General features: G+C 33.6%; 3 protein-coding genes across 5 annotated transcripts in view; 2 read left to right on the top strand and 1 right to left on the bottom strand.

Annotated features, from left to right (window-relative positions):
• The window catches only part of LOC105166969 (probable RNA-binding protein EIF1AD), a 2,633-nt gene extending 1,809 nt beyond the window's left edge, over positions 1–824 (top strand). For all 3 annotated transcript variants that reach the window (XM_011086505.2, XM_020695209.1, XM_020695208.1), the window contains one exon: positions 322–824. In XM_011086505.2, the coding sequence (XP_011084807.1) occupies positions 322–520 (199 nt within the window). In that variant the 3' untranslated portion in view covers positions 521–824. The remainder of the gene's footprint in view (positions 1–321) is intronic.
• LOC105166968 (uncharacterized aarF domain-containing protein kinase At5g05200, chloroplastic) lies at positions 1,678–7,375 on the top strand. The gene is made up of 11 exons (XM_011086504.2): positions 1,678–1,923; positions 2,039–2,150; positions 2,769–2,911; positions 3,340–3,453; positions 3,603–3,791; positions 3,919–4,074; positions 4,678–4,943; positions 5,059–5,156; positions 5,505–5,683; positions 6,353–6,469; positions 6,956–7,375. Exons 1-11 carry the CDS (start codon positions 1,858–1,860, stop codon positions 7,127–7,129), a joined length of 1,614 nt encoding a protein of 537 aa, XP_011084806.1. The 5' UTR covers positions 1,678–1,857; the 3' UTR covers positions 7,130–7,375.
• On the bottom strand, positions 8,141–11,123 carry LOC105166967 (protein NETWORKED 4B). The gene is made up of 3 exons (XM_020695207.1): positions 11,099–11,123; positions 10,112–10,209; positions 8,141–9,872 (listed from the first exon to the last, which is right to left on the bottom strand). Exons 2-3 carry the CDS (start codon positions 10,200–10,202, stop codon positions 8,323–8,325), a joined length of 1,641 nt encoding a protein of 546 aa, XP_020550866.1. The 5' UTR covers positions 10,203–10,209; positions 11,099–11,123; the 3' UTR covers positions 8,141–8,322.

Here is a 16,709-nt window from a genome sequence, read left to right as displayed (position 1 = left end):
TCATGATACAAAAGAGTTCTCCATAGATGTATCTGGTTTAGTTTTGGAATATCAATTTTTCTATGCTATTTTGCATATATATGTAGCTAGAAATTTCAGTATAATTATGTAAGACTAATTACAGGATCATGATTGACTTTGTGGTGCATTCAGGAGTTTGCAGTCATCTTGGATTTTAGTTCTTATCATATTAAGTTGAGTTCTATGTTAATCTGTGCACGCTCTTACCTAATAAAAGGAGAAACCCATGATTCAGCAGCCCCAAGTGTCTTTTCCTTACCCACATTGATGGTTTCCAAATGTTACTGGCGCCTTTTGCAGGCCGGAGATTTTCAAATCTTTGCCCCAAGAGACGTCAAAGCAAGATCTAAACTCTTGTACTTCCCAACAAGATGATGAGAGTTGTACTGACGACGAAGGGCTTCCACCTCTGGAAGCAAATACAAACAGGCAGAATCCTCTACTATCTCAGGTGCATATAGAGTCCGATTCAGATTCAGAAACTGACACCGACTCGTAGAACTTTTTTTGTGGTAGCAATGTCGTATCTTAACGCTAGATTGACAGACACAGAATGGGTAGATGTGGTCGTCCCACAATATTTAATCTGTAATTTTAGCATGGTAGGGTACCTCTCATCTCTTTGCAGTGATTTTATGGATAGTGCATGTGCATTTTCATTCACTGGAGATGACTACTTTTTATTCTTGACATGATGCGGTCTCTCATTTATCTTCAAATCAAAGTTGCTCTATGTTAGAGCACTGTAGGTTTACATTAGTCACTTCCATGGTTGCAGATGGATATGTAAGAGCAATTTTTAACTTTTTTCTAATTTCTTTGAAATTTTTTATAATTAATGTCTTTTGAAGTTGCAGTAGGATTTGATATCTTGAGTTGGAGTTCAGTAGAATTTTAGAGCTCGTTTGGTTGTGTTTTCAATGAGATTATTTTCACTTTTCACTATTTAGGTAGTTGGGATTTTGTTTGGTCAAGTCATTTTCATTTAGAATGCATTCCTATTTTAATCTTGAACTTTTTGAAATTATAGGTCACATGGGTTGGTCATACTTATCTTATCTTGTCATAATGTCTTTTCTTATTTCAAATCAAATAAAATTGGTTTCTCTCCCAACTATTTTGGTCAACCCTTAGAATTAATTTATGTCACATCAAAATATACATATCTATATTCTTAATTCTCACATCTATATACTTATATTTGGAAATAACTAATCCAAACATATTATCAATTTTCGCACATCAAACAGGCTCTTAATATCTGGTGTTAAAATCCAGTATTTTGTAAGTTCTTCGTTAAATATCTTTTTAAGAATTAAATTTATTGTCTTAATTTTCTCTAGAATCTTTTCATTGATTCAAAGCCTTAAATTAAGATGAATTGACAACCTGCCAACACACACACACACACACACACAGAAATAGGGTGAATTTAAACAAGAGAAGAAGTTTATTTATTTATTCATTTTTTTCTTTTTCTTTTTCTTATTATTTGGGAGCTCCCCCAAGTAAAACAACCTAACTGGCTGGCCCAACCCAAATCAAATAGCAGTCGTCCGGACGACACGTGGCCCCTTTCATTTCACTATTCTCCAAGGAGATATTTTTGTCAAGTTCCTGCAAGCCAGCACTATACGACGCCGTTTTCCCATGAACCCTTCCCAGACGCTGACCTTTTCTGGCGGGTCATTTTCTATCGTTGTTAATTAACAGAATTGGTAAATATAAACGAATACTTGCATTTTGATCAGAAGGTTTTCCAGATTCTAAATTCAATTCCTCATTTCCCCTACGAAGAAGAAAATAATCAAATAAGTAAAAGAAAAGAATTGACAAATGGCCAGAGTTTCAGTGTTCAGAGGCGCTGCTTGTAGCCGCTTACCTCTGATTCATCACTCTCAGGTTCGTTCAGTTCCCCCACGTTTTAATCCATAATCTGGTTTTGTATTCGTCTGTGGAAATTGTTTATGAAGGTTGGAATTGATTGTTTTTCTTACTCGAGTGTGTATGATTGCAGTTGCCTGTATCAATATGTGTATCAGCCAGGAAGTTCAGATATGGCCGTAATAAATTTGCCCTCTCTGCTCGATACTCGCAGTCACAGGACCTCTTTACCACCCGTCTTCAAGGTAATATGCCTGCTTGTTTCTGCTTAGTCTAGTTGTACGACTAATAATCGTACTTTGTTATATTAGTGTTGTGTTAAGTCAAATGCTTTTGTGTGAAAATCTGCTAGCTGTAGTCTTTACTCCGGAGGCGAAGTCGTGATTTTTTCGAAAGTTGGGAGTTGAAGAATGTCATGTTGGTTTACTTCTTATCGGAAATTTCATTACTTGAATTGGATGGTGCCAAGAATCAATTCTGAAAATTGTATGGGGGCAGAATGGCGTTAGGTTCTGATTTTTAGCCTTAGTTTCTTGTAATGTGAGTCCAGAGATGAAATTATTGTCAGAAAATATTTAAACTATAAATAGGAAATGGAAAACTGGAGATTGACCATTAGTTTGCTGACTTATGCTAGTACATTGACATATCTGTTTTTTTTTTTGGATTCCATATTGCAACTTTTGTGCATGGGTGGTAAATATTATGCTGCTGCAGAAGCATTCTTATTTTCATGCGTACATCACGACAATGTGGTGGCAAGAGTGTCTGAGATGGCAGTTTGTTTTTTAACTATGCACAATTTTTCTTATATTTTCTATTCAGTGAACAATGCAAGCTGATATTGTCTCGTATTCCTGCAGATAGTATTCAGAACTTGCCCAAACTTGTGGAGGATATTGTCCAGACATCCATAAATACAGGTCCTCGTGGAGCTCTCAGATTAGCTCAAGGTATCCAAGCAGTTATTGGTGTTGGTAGCGAGTGGCTAACTGATGCTTCTAAGGTAATGCAATCAGTTTTTCTATTCATTAAGAATATTGTATATCACGTCGTGTCTTCAGAGATATTGTATATTTGATAAAGTGCCCACAGTTTTCTTGTTCTTTGATGGGAGTTAACTACTTGGTTATGGGCACCATGCTGCATTTAGATTAAATGATTGTTGAAGCATTTTGACCATTAGCAGAGGTTTTGTTGTCCGATTCTTTCTGATTAGGAAATTCGTATCTCCTTTGATCTACCCCAAACTTATTGTTTAGGAAAAGGCTTGAGGTCACCAGACGTTATTTCATGTCATCCTCGGTCCGAAGGTTCCCTGTGAACAGCACATTTATCCAATGAAACCAGAAATTCATGCATGCATGTTTCTGATGCTCACAATGCACTTTGCGCAAGTTGTTCCAAAAGTATGACCTGTTGTTCTTTGTATAGACAGCAAATTCATCTGGTGGACTAGCGACTGAGCTGCAGCTCGGATTATTATCACCTGTTTATTTGAGGAAATTATTCGAGCGCTTGGGGGCAACATATATTAAATTAGGTCAGGTATGAACAGAATAATGCTTGCTTAATATTATTCTTGTTCCTCGTCTTAACCCCCCCCCCCCCCCCCCCACGATACTTTTTTCTTATTCTTCTTTGCATTTTCTTCTCAATATGATCAATTATGTGCATCTTGAATTTTCAATATGCAGTTCATAGCATCTGCACCAACATTATTTCCTCCAGAGTATGTACAGGAGTTCCAGTACTGTTTTGACAGAGCTCCTTCAGTTCCCTTCCAAGAGATTCAGTCGATATTGCGTGAGGAGTTAGGCAAGCCCATTGATACTGTATTTGAGTACGTGGATCCTACACCAATAGCTTCTGCTTCCATAGCACAGGTTTGTATGGTTATGTTTCTTTTCTATACATGCATTTGTGTGGTATTATTCCCGTAAGGTTTTAAGTCATTGACTGTCAAATATAGACCATGTATTGAACAATGAACTGCATGTTTTTTATTTTCAGGTGCATGGTGCTAGGATAAGGGACACCCAAGAGGATGTAGTTATTAAGGTGCTAAAACCAGGAATAGAGGACATCTTGGTGGCAGATTTGAACTTTGTATATATTGTTGCACGGATATTGGAATTTTTGAGTCCCGACCTAAGCCGAGCATCTCTGGTACAGTGCTGGTGATTGCTATAAATGGTTATATTTTTTCCCTTGAATACAAGTCATTGTTTTCTTATCATTGATGTATACATGGCTTGAATAGATTTCTGAATGACGATTCTGGATCCTGATCATAAAAGATTCAGAAGCATATTTATCCTTGTATCGTTTAAATCATCACATGTGAGAAGTTATAAGTTCATTTGGGCATGTGTCATGTTTTCTTCAATGGATCCACAAATTCCAGTATCTTGCCTCACTTCTTTATCATATGATTTCAATACAAAGAAAAATTAAATGCATCTTAATTGACGGGTAGGGAATGGTTTTTAATATGATGACCAAAATTCTGTTTGTTTTGCTTTGCTACCTCATGAATCTTAAGTGCATCAGGTTTGATTGAAGCATACGTGAATTTTATTGTTGAATTTTGTTTTTCTAAAATTTTATCAATTAGGTCTTTTAAAGTCATAAATTCCTGAATATGTCATCCATCTAGATATATGATACCACAGGCTTTCGTTTGTTTGTTATACTACATATTTTCTGTTCCTTTTAGTATTTTGGAATTGTATTACCTGAAGTTTTCTAAAACAGAGGTCCGCATTATAGGTTGCTATTGTCAAAGACATAAGGGAGTCAATGCTTGAAGAGGTTGACTTTAAGAAGGAGGCTACAAATGTTGAGTCCTTTAGGAGATACTTGGAAGCTATGGGACTCACGAGGCAGGCTACAGCTCCAAAAGTATATCAGCAGTACAGTACCAGACGGGTTCTTACGATGGAGAGACTTTATGGAGTCCCTCTCACAGACTTGAACTCCATAAACTCACTTGTTCCAAATCCAGAGACTAGTCTTATAACTGCCTTAAATGTCTGGTGGGAGTGAATGTCATAATAATTGCAAATTATATACTCAATATTATGACTGAACCATCTGATATATACACACACACACGCACATATTCATATGTATGTTTATGCAACCTTGCAGGTTTGGTAGCTTGCTTGCATGTGAAACCTTTCACGCGGACGTACATGCAGGAAATTTGTGGTTACTACGTGATGGTCGCATTGGGTTCCTTGACTTTGGTATGTATATTGTTATTTCTTTATCTGTTTTTTGTTAATACTTCCTAATGATTCCAGACGACTTGAAATCTGGTACCTGGACCTTTAAAATCACACCATATTCTAATGTGATCAATTACTCGTCTAATTCGACTTTTATATTCTTGATTGGGTTCTATTCCAAAAAAACTGTAAGCATTGTCAATAACAAACCAAATCTAGATTTCCTCAAGTTTGGATGTGATTGCTGTCCTTTTGTTTATTGGATTAGATTACTTTGTGGCCTTTGATTGTTGGACTATCAAAACCATTTATAATGTGTTTCCAACTGAATAACGAGGTATAAAAATGGTGTAATGTGCTAAACAGGAATTGTTGGGCGAATTTCTCCCAAAACATGGGCTGCCATGGAAGTATTTCTACAATCACTAGCAACTGAAGAATATGAGTCCATGGCCTCATCCCTGATCGATATGGGTGCTACAAGCACAGATGTGGACTCCAAGGCCTTTGCAAGAGATCTGGAAAAGATATTCTCCTCCATACAGGCAAGCAATTGTGTTTATTCTGGCTGTCCTTGTATCTGATAAAAGGTCATAGAAGGAGAGCTCCATACTTGTTTCAAATTTGATTTACCACAGTAGTTACCTATGTACTTCGAATATGATTTCAATTTTGACTTACAAATCAAAATTATTTGTCTCAAGTAAAAACCAATTTTAGCAATTCCAAACATTTGAAAAAAAATTTATTGCCAGCCACAATTGCAAATGGTACAGAAAATATTAATGGACTAAGCTGCATTTTCTAGTATGATTCAGGTTAATTTGAATCAACAACTTGACTGCATAAGTCACCAAATAACAAGCATAAGTAGGAAGCTTGATAGATTAGATTGTGGTTTCAGACAATCTGAAGGATGTCTTGGGCAAAAGCAATAGGTTCAGTGCTTTAGACATTGAGATATTTAACTGCCTGGTCAATGTCAATTCACCAAGGAAATTTTACCAATTGCTGCCTTGTGAAATTATCATTTGTGAAATCAAGCACTGTTCATGTTACATAGATTTGGTAAGGAGAGAAATTGATAAAGTGTGATAACCAACAAAAAGTACACGGGGATCCACTGGACCTCCAAAGTGGTTTATGTTCGAGAACACTATTTCTCTTATTCATTCAACATGTGTTAACTCATTGTATCTGACGTATTCTCACAGGATTTGGATACAGAGATCATTGTTGCTGCGGCCAGAGAACCAAATACAAATGCAACTGCAGTTTCTGCCAATCTTCTTGTTGATGAGAGACAAATGAATGCGCTATTTCTTGATGTGGTAAGATATTGGGTATTTTATCTGCCAGTTCTCGTTTTGGACATTTAGAGGTAGTGCATTGATTTTTCATGAGACTTGATACTTGTTTGCTTCAGTAGGCTTTTACAACCAGCTATTTATTCTACTTGATGGTGCTTCACTCATAGGAGCATCAAGAATTGACATAATAATCATTAAATCATTTGGACCCTATCAGCTATGAGTTTGTGCTCTATCCCGTTGAGTCTTTGTATGTATTTCTCCGACCTATGTTTCCTATCCTGCTAATTATGAACTTGTCATATTGGGACAAAAAGCTGATCCAGATCTAACATCAGCCTTCACAATTACCACATCCAAAGAACCTTCTTTTGGGGCCGTCTCCCAGATGTTAATTTGCATTATTTCTCCCTCACATTGTATTCAGATAGACTTCCATCTCTTTTCAATTAGCTTCTATCATTTACCGCTCATATTTCTGATCCGTGCTGCCTGTATGTTGTATAGGTTCGAGTTAGTGAATCATACGGTCTAAGATTTCCTCGGGAGTTTGCACTTCTCATGAAGCAGCTCCTGTATTTTGATCGATACACAAGACTATTGGCTCCCAATTTGAATATGCTGCGGGACCAGAGGATCACCATTGTTTCAAATCAGAGAAGCAGAAATGTTTACCAGTGAGGTTTGTATAGCTGCCAATGTAATTTTCCTGGGAATGATCTTTTCTTTTGGCTGATTCAGTGAAAATGAATGTATATATACCTACATGTATAAATATATACATGTATGAAGCATTAGTTCCAGTTCAGATTCCTAGTACATACTTGAAAGCATTATAGAATATGTACATAAACAAGGATAAAGCTGTTGGCGTCTAACCCCAGTTCACATTCCTAGTATTATGTATCTACTAAGCATTAGCATCTATGTCTTGAAACATTATTTTTCCAAAAACTCTCAATTTGTCACAAACTACCCTCTCAAGATGATGGGAAAAAAAACCCTGCAAAGTTTGTATTATTTTTTTAACAAAGAAGTGTTTGGGTCAAAGTAGAAAAATTATTATGGAAGGCGGGGAGTATGCAATAAATCGAATATAGCGACAGAATCCACCACAGCTGTAAAATCGCCGTGTCGGTACCGACTAAGGGGACACAGTAACACAGCTTTAATAATGCCCACAGCCGCACAGCACAATATTCGTCCCAATGGAGCGGGGCCCACCTAAGAACCGGCTCAAACAATAAACTGGGAGTTTGAGTTTCTGTTTTGGCCTAAAACCGATGGTGATGATGATGTCTATTTTCAAAATGATGTAATCGCATTAAACCATATCAGATATTGCTTCCAAAGAACTAAAACTAAAAATCATATTAGATATATAGATATTATATATATATATTGGGTATTTTAACTTGTGTTTACAAGACCAATGTGAAAGATATTTCAAGAAATCGTATTTGGTACTTTAATACATATTAAACATGTCTCCCATGACAAAATGTAGATTGTTGGACAAGTAAAACAATCATAAGCTTTGCACTATTAATATAATATAAAATCATGTAATTTAGCGTATTTTTATCAGCGTAATTACATTTTTAAACAGTATTTGATTTTGCTTAATATACTCAAACTATACAATATCCTGTATTTTGCATTTTTGTTGGATTGAAAATATCTATATCATCATAATATAACATTTTCCCCATTGCTATTATATAATACCATAACACAAATAACATGGAAGCAAATAGCAGCATTGCGATTCAAGATGCTGCAAGTTCACATAAAACATTGGATATAGCGAAACTAGACGTAAAGGGATGTCTAAACAAATACACATTAAGGCATATATATAAGGATTACCAGATCTACAAGACCGCAGCTGTGGGACGTTTGCGTATAACACATGCATGTCGTAGTTCTGCATATGCACTTTTGTAGTGGTCAACTGAAAAACACAGCTGCCGTATAGCTTCTCGTTTTTCCTCAGCCGTTTCAGAAATCATGGCTGCCTTGATTTCCACCTCTTTCTGTAGCTCATCGATCTTGGACTTCAGTTCAGCTGTTAGCTTGTTTGCACGATCGGACCCTTCACTTAGCCGCTTGTTTTCAGAATGTAGCTCGTGCAGATTGTGCTCCAAATGTTGAATTTGATTGTCGCAAACACTTAGATCAGCAGTGAGTGTCTGTAACTTGGAGTTGAGTCCATCTTTCTCGGCCATTAGCGTGTCATACTTCAGCTTCAGCCCATCAATATCTTTATTCAAAGTATCCACTAGTAATTCTTTCTTGAAAAGCTCTACGTGCAGATTTTCAATATCAACTTGCAAACTGATTTTTAAAGCTAATTGGTTTTTTTCCATCTCAAGTTTCTCAGCTTCGCATTTCTTCATCTGACCAGCTAAGAATTCATATTGCATCTGCATTTCTTTGGTTACTGCCTCATGCAAAGCCAGCCTTTCTGACAACTTGGAAACAGAGGATTCTAGCTGCCATTTCTCCAGAGCGAAATTTCCTGAAGCATCTTGTAGTTCAGCATTCAGTTTCCGTATCTCAAGATCAGAATCCGATAACTTTGCTGTGTACTTTATTACACTCTCCTGTAACTCCTGAACTTGCCTTTTCTCCGACTCAAGTTTGGCTTCCAAATCAACTACTTGCCTGTGGAGCATCAAAGATTTTTTGTTCTCCTTTTCAATTTCAGCTTCATGCAACTTAATCTGATTCTTTTCTGAGACAAGCTGGGCCTCCAGACTAACCATTTTGGTGGTGACTGCTTCATTATTTTGTAATTCACTCTTCAATTTGGCAATTTCTTCTTCTGCAAACTTAAATTTTTCCTTGGAAACCTTCAATTCTTTTTCATAGTTTGTGATTTGTCTGAGTAGCATTTCATAATCTCCGCAGCTGTGCTCTTGATCAGTCAGGGCAGCCACACCTTCCATCTCTGTTTCCAGATTTATATTGTCATGCTTCAACATCTTGGCAGAAGGCCGTGAGCTTGAATGCTCATTACGGGATGAGAAGTAAGCCTCTGAATCGGAATCTGATGACAATGATGAAGATTCAGAGCCTTCATTTGGAGTTGCATCTGAAATTCCACCACCAGAACTTAGAGAGAAATCAGAACCAACTACTTGACCTTCAACATTCAGCTTCTTCTCTGGAGTTACGAAAGGAGGTTGAGGACCAAGAGTGGTTTTCTCATAATTCTTTGTTTCATTTGTTGATTGGATATACCTACTCAATTCTCCTGTTAACTTATTGTAGTGGTCAGCGAGCAAATGGTGCCTCTGGGAGATTTCCTTGACGCAAGCAACTAACTCAGACTGCTTTGAATGATTACCATCAACATTCTCCACAGGAAAATCTCCACTTTCAATCAAAAGTAGCATTTCTTTGATACTCTGATCAAGACCTGCAACAAGAACCATTAGTATATACCTTTATCTGCACTTTGGATTATTGCTTTTCTTTCTCTTTGAGCATGTCATTATGACAGTTCTCTTGGTATAATGGATTTAAGGTGTTAAGGTAAACAACAGATACAAGCAGCACAATATCACATATCAAACTAGTATATTTAGAAGTGTTATGTAAGACTGCCTTCTTCTGTAAATACAAAAATGGGATGAGGGATTTCTTTAGATGTTTTACCATCAACATTTTCTGCAAGCCATTCAGAGTTCCCCAGACGAATTTGACTATTCCACCACGGCGAATCCAAAGTCCTCTCTTCAATCTCCATCTTTACCCTGCTTATAAACATTAAGTATGAGTCAGAGACCTAAGAAAATTTCTAACATTATTCATCTCGCTTCAATTAGCAAATTTGAAGCAGCAGATCAACAGTCAAATATTCTGTGAATATATGAACTTGCAAAAAACTTCATGAACCAGGTATTAAACAAAACACAATTGCAGCAAGCTTCCTGAGACATAAGCCAAAAGTATAAAAAAACTCTAAAGAACACAGATCCAGTGATGCAGGGGTCACAAAACTAGAAAAGAAGACCAACAACTTGCTAAATGAGTCCTGCCATGTCCGGTCTGATTGCATTTTTCAATGAGACGAAATTCACACCGAGAAGTATAAAAAAATCCATCTCAAATAAGAAGGAATGCTCTCTCACGTTCATTCTATGTCATTGCTCAGGTGAAGATTACTACAAATACAAGCCAAAAAGTACTGGATTTCTTTGTTTCCATAAAGTCTTCAACAAGATCCTCCAATAAATTTGGAATACTCATAAGTTTTTCATACTTCAAACTCAATAAAAAACCAATTGGTTTCATATCGTTTCTCTTCAAATATGTGCCAATTAGCTGCTCCTCTACTCTAATAATCCAAACTAGTCAACAAAACCTCAGCAAGTGCAGAACCAAAAAAGAAAAAAAAAAAACTGAGAACCACATCTCGGAGAACATTCAATCCGAAACCAGAGGAGCAAAACACAACCGATCATCGCCTACACGCTAACATAATGTTTCCAAGTACTAAAACTAAGAGACAGAGCAACAGCAACAGCAAATAAAACCCCGAGAAAACACAGTTTACTCAACAACAACAACAGCCAGCAGACAACCGATCACACCACAACCACGTAAAAACGTAAAATGTAACCAAAGTTCAGAATACAAAACCGAAGAAAACGGAATCGCTTCTGATCACCTGAAATTAGAAGCACCAAGAGAGAGAGTTGAAGCAGAAAAAGGAAATGAATTTGCGGGGAGAGAGAGAGAGAGAGAGAGAAAGAAAGTAGAAAAGTTTAAAGAAAAACAAGAGGAAAAGGATGAGAGAAGAAAAAGAGTGGCCTCACCGCACAATCACACTCACTCTCGGGACTCAAAAAGAGAGAGAGAGAGAGAGAAATAGTAACATCAATCCCAATTTTGGGGCCATGTTTCCCGCCTTTAACCATTTCAATTTTTTGGAACAGGAAAAAAGTTATCCGCGTCCTTTTTTATATTCGGATTTTTTCCACTCAATTATTTAAATAAATATGATTGCTTAATATGGGCGACCCCAAAATTATATAAAAATATACAAATACTTCATATTTTTTATAAAATTACGGCTAAATTTTCTATTCCAAGGCAAAAGTTTATCATCTTAACACTTATCAGGGGATCTAGTTATAATTTTACAAAAGATATGATATATTTGTATATTTTGACCTAATTTTAATTTAATTTATCCTTAAATTTTAAAACCCAAATTTGTATTTCTTTCAACTCTCAATCTCATCGCATGATTAAGAAAATAGAATAATAAATGATAATAAAAATGGCGAGAGATTGATGAAAATATAATTTTAAGTAATAAGTTGTGCTTATACCAATCAGTATATACTACTTTAAACAATATATATATCACATTAGTTACTACTATGACGGATTATTTCTTTATATAACACAATTTATATATCACGTCAATTATCATCATTATATTTTTATATCATATTTAATCACATACTTCAAAAACAATTTTATCTTAATCAAAAACATTTCTTTCTCGTTAAAATTAGATGGGATGAAACAAGCAATCGCAGTTGCGATCATATAAATCAAAGTTTTTGAAAGTAATTATTGATTCCAATAATATTGAGAGGAAATTGTTTGTTTATGGTTTGGCAGAAAACTAATATATAACAATCCAAAAACCAAAAAACACAAAGAAAATACCAAAAGATAAGGTACATAAATGGCAATTATTAGGGGTAGTTTGGGTAAAAGAGAAAATATTGCTGAAAAGCCTGCCATAATTCAAAACAAGACATTTATATATGTACATTCCAACCATTCACTAAAAGATGAAGCATTAGGCCCACCCTCACCAACAACTTCATCAAACTTTTTTTTCTTTTTTCTTTTTTCTTTTTAGTAGATAATTACACCGTCATTTCTTGAATTTTTTTATAATTAATTCTAAATTTTAAAAATTTATATTTAGTATATTTGAAAAAAAAATTCGCTTAATAAATCGATTAACATGTTAATAAAAAATCATTGAATTTGATGATATTTAGAAGAAATATTGAATGAAATTTATATTTGCCACAAATTGATTTATTATTGACTTGTTACAGATAAAACAAACTCCCGCGCTAATATATATGCAAAAGTATATCTTCATTTTAAATTTAGTTCCAACATTTAAATTTTTTATCACATTATAGAGTCTTTTTTTCTCCTATACATCTTATAAAAGAATTTTCATCAAGAAATTTCCAAATCAGCCCATCCGTTGATAGTTGATACCATTTTGGGCCGTGTACAACTGCAGCCTACCTAGAAAAAACTAACTCGTTGAACTGGAACAGGACCATTCTTGAAATAATAATTGGAAATTTATTTTATTTCATTGGTTTTAACTGTATTATTATAATTTCGAAGGAAATTCTAGTTTAGATTGGGTCCGCTCGAACTTGAATCAATCATGTGGTAAATATAATATACTTATTGTATGATTAATGAACAGTTTAGAAAAAGTGATCAATCACGTAACAAATATGGTTCTCTTATTCTGTGATTGGTTTGGTTCTGCCAAACTTAGTTCAGGTACAATAAGGATGAGAATGTGTCGGGATTTACAATCCAAATCTACCTCGAACGTACTCTGTTTTGACTTGAGTGAATACTAAACCCCCCTACCGTAAATTCTATAATAGAATCAGAAATTCATTTTACAAATAAACTAACAATTGCTGAACGGGGTATGTGGTCTTTAAATGCATAAATTTTTTAGCCTTAATCAAAGTAAACACAATATTTATTTTAATTGTAAAAAAAATAAAACCGTACAATCTAATCAAAATGAAATAAAATTGAAGCAGAGTTATGGGGAATTGAAGGAAAGTTGGAGAGGAAGGGAAGAGGTTGTGAAATGTGAAGTGAATGTGATGAGCTGGCATTCATCACTGTCCCGCACTAGTAGAGAGAGAAACGCAGCGTGAACGATCCACTTCTCCCTCACTCTTCTCCAGATGAGAACACACCACCACATCACATGGGAATGGGATTCCCAGTACTCTACTTTCATCACTTCTTTTGCTCTTTAGTTCTCGGACCCCAATGGCAACCGGGTTTTGATTGCTCAAAGTGAAACACAAAGCAAACTCCTTTTTCAGTTTCAGTGTCTCACACCCCATCATCATCCACTGCTGCTTCAACACTTGCTACATATATATTTTTTATTATTAACACCCTATTCATTATATCATTCATTGTATTTAAATGAAAATAAAAGGATAATTAGCTCCTTTTCCCTTACGATTTTGTGTGACCCCTGATATTTGCTTCAATCTATAAGTCTCTCTATTAATCAAAATTCACCAAATTTGCTGATATTAATAAAAAATTGGGGGGGTCTGTATTTACCCCTGATTGACTTATTGCATGTCAAATAATTTTTTTTTAATGATTAAATTACCCTCACACGTCTTCACGCTTTATTGCATGCGATAAAGATATTGTTTGATCTGCAATAAATCAATTAATCAAATGTAAACGTCAAATATCATTCAGTTTTTTTTTAATATCAGCAAATTCAGTTAGCTTTGACTTATAATGAATTGACTTATTTGTTAGATAAAAATAAACATCATAATTGTTAGATATGATTATACAAATCATAGAAATTAATCTATATATAATTATGCGAAACTTCTAATAAAAGAGTGTAATTATCCTCAATAATAAATTAGTACAAGACATACATACAATCAAGCAAGGCCACATGGTTGCCAATTTACAAAGGATATGAATGGAAGACTTATATTAGATCATATTTAAAGAAAAAAGGGATGATATTGTTAAACTATCCTTAAGGTTGAAGACATATCTCTGTATAACGTGTTTAGATGTATAAAGGTAATATGGTAAGAAAAATAAATATTTAATTTATAATAAATTAATAATAAGTCAAATGAGTATAAATATATTTTTTTATTAATAATAACAAATTCAATAAATTTTGATCAATTAAATGATTTATTTGTTAGATAGATATAAATTATTAGGGATCATAAACTTAATTTCTTACACTATATACAATTTATTTATTTATGTATCAAATTTCAGTAAAGGTGGCGTAATAATCTATATATATATATATATATATATATATGTGTGGCAGTGGGGTGTGGCAGTGGAGGTTTTCTCAAAACGCATCATTTAATACATTCGAAAATCATAAGACTGATTCTTGTCCCCCATTTTTGGGAAAATATATATTTTTTTTATATGGAATTGACTAAGATCGATATCTGCTCGGATATTATGTTGATGTTTCTTGTAATCTGGAAATGATGTTTAATTAAGTATTTATTGATATTTTGCTGATTAATGTTTTATTTTATTCTTCTGATTAATTATAAAAATACAAATTAATATGTGTTGTTAATATTATTAAAATTTATCTATATCTATAATAAAATAAAAAGATATAAAAAAAAATCCCGTCACACTCACAAACGGCGGTTAATGACACAACCGCACTATTTTTTTATGAAGTAAAAAATGTCCTTCAGATAAAATAACTAATTTATTCAAATTTTTAAAATTTACATTAACTGATAAAATTATTACTTTTTTCTTTTTATTAATATAATATATTGGTTTGCATCTTTTACTTTTATTTATAATATATTCTAAAATATAAAAAATTATTTATTATATGCACGTATGAACGACGTGCCACAACGATTAGTATAAAAAGAAAAAGGCCTTTATACTCATAGATGATTAATGACACCGTTGCACTATTTTTTTGTGAAGTTACAAATGCCCTTCAATTAATGAGGTAAATAATTTATCCAACTTTCTAAATTATACATTAATTAATATATTAGTTTTCTTTTCTTTTTTTATGTAATGTATTGGTGAGTATATTATAATATATTTGTATTAATCTATACTAATATACAAGAAAACATATTTTTTTTTTCTTACAAACGACTGTTATGACACCACAACACTAACTTTTTGTTACACTGATAATACCCTCAAGTTTATTTTTATTTTTTTCTTTGTTGCTTTCTTTCCTTCTTTTATATATTTTTTTGGATAATACATTGTGATGTGTTGATTTATATTTTTTTTTATTTATAATATATATTGTAAAATATAAAATATTATTTATTATATGTATGTAAGGATGGTGTGCCATAATTATTAGTTAATATTTAAAAAAAAAAAAGCTGTGAGACCCAACATGAAAGAGTCAGGCGAGGAAACTTTCAACGTTGAAAAACCCATCACTGTCCACTTCCGGTCTGAAAACCTGTAGTACGATAGCTACATCTCACCAAGTTCCATCGCTGCACTTTCACACCACTAAAACGCATAATTATGAATAATTGATATGTATTCTTTTTTGAATTAAAAAGTTATAAGTAAATTATTTTATAATTTATAAGTGAAGTTACATACAGTACGCGTATGAATGTAACATTTAACGTAAGACACAGAAAATACGATAGACAGTCCTCCTTGTTTTTTTAGAGGAGAAATGATGTCATGATTTTCCAAATTTATATTTGGGAATTGCCAAATTGCAAGAAAAAGAAAATCCAACAAGTGTGTCAAAATGTTAAAGGCAAATTACACCAACCTTTAATAAGGTTTGACATTATTGTAAATACTGAGAAATTTATAAATTACTCTCTCAAATGAAAAAATAATTTTATACAGTAAAGTATAAATTAATACTTTACCAATATTGCTGATTTTAATATATATATAAACAAATATGTGGGTGGAAAGGTAATTGGCATATTAGTACATAATAATATCTTAGAAATTTTTTAAAGTATATAAAATTAAAATTCCTAATTCAAAAGGATATTTTGATCAATTTATTATAAATTTTTTTATGAATACTTAATAGATAAAGAATTGACATATTATTGGACGGACGTTAATATTAAAGGTATTTAAAAATTTTTAAATAATAAAAATCTACTTATAATCATATTAATTCACTCATACATTAATATAAAATTGTAGAGTTAAATGTAATTTAGGCTCATATGATATGTAAAATAAGCAAATACTGTATGTGAAAAAAGAATTAGCAAATTACCCCTTGTATTTCACAAAATGAAGCAAATTATCTCCTATCAATGTGATGCGTGCAAAATAGCATGGGTTTAACAAGCTTGGACTTTGATGCTGGATTTGGGCCAACGAATAAAAGAATTTGAGAAACGGAACCTGCAAAAGAACAAGTTAGCAGTACGACGCTCAAGTTAGT

This window comes from Sesamum indicum, linkage group LG7 (assembly GCF_000512975.1).
Source record: "Sesamum indicum cultivar Zhongzhi No. 13 linkage group LG7, S_indicum_v1.0, whole genome shotgun sequence".
Classification (NCBI taxonomy): Eukaryota; Viridiplantae; Streptophyta; class Magnoliopsida; order Lamiales; family Pedaliaceae; genus Sesamum; species Sesamum indicum.
Note: the sequence above shows the minus strand (reverse complement) of the source record. Positions and strands in the feature narration are given on the sequence as shown.

Coding starts and splice junctions, on each gene's coding strand:
- LOC105166968 (XM_011086504.2), top strand. CDS start 1,858: ATGGCCAGAGTTTCAGTGTTCAGAGGCGCTGCTTGTAGCCGCTTACCT. Junction 2,912..3,339: donor GGCTAACTGATGCTTCTAAG/GTAATGCAATCA, acceptor TTCTTTGTATAG/ACAGCAAATTCATCTGGTGG. Junction 5,157..5,504: donor CATTGGGTTCCTTGACTTTG/GTATGTATATTG, acceptor TGTGCTAAACAG/GAATTGTTGGGCGAATTTCT.
- LOC105166967 (XM_020695207.1), bottom strand. CDS start 10,202: ATGGAGATTGAAGAGAGGACTTTGGATTCGCCGTGGTGGAATAGTCAA. Junction 9,873..10,111: donor GCTTGCAGAAAATGTTGATG/GTAAAACATCTA, acceptor TTCTTGTTGCAG/GTCTTGATCAGAGTATCAAA.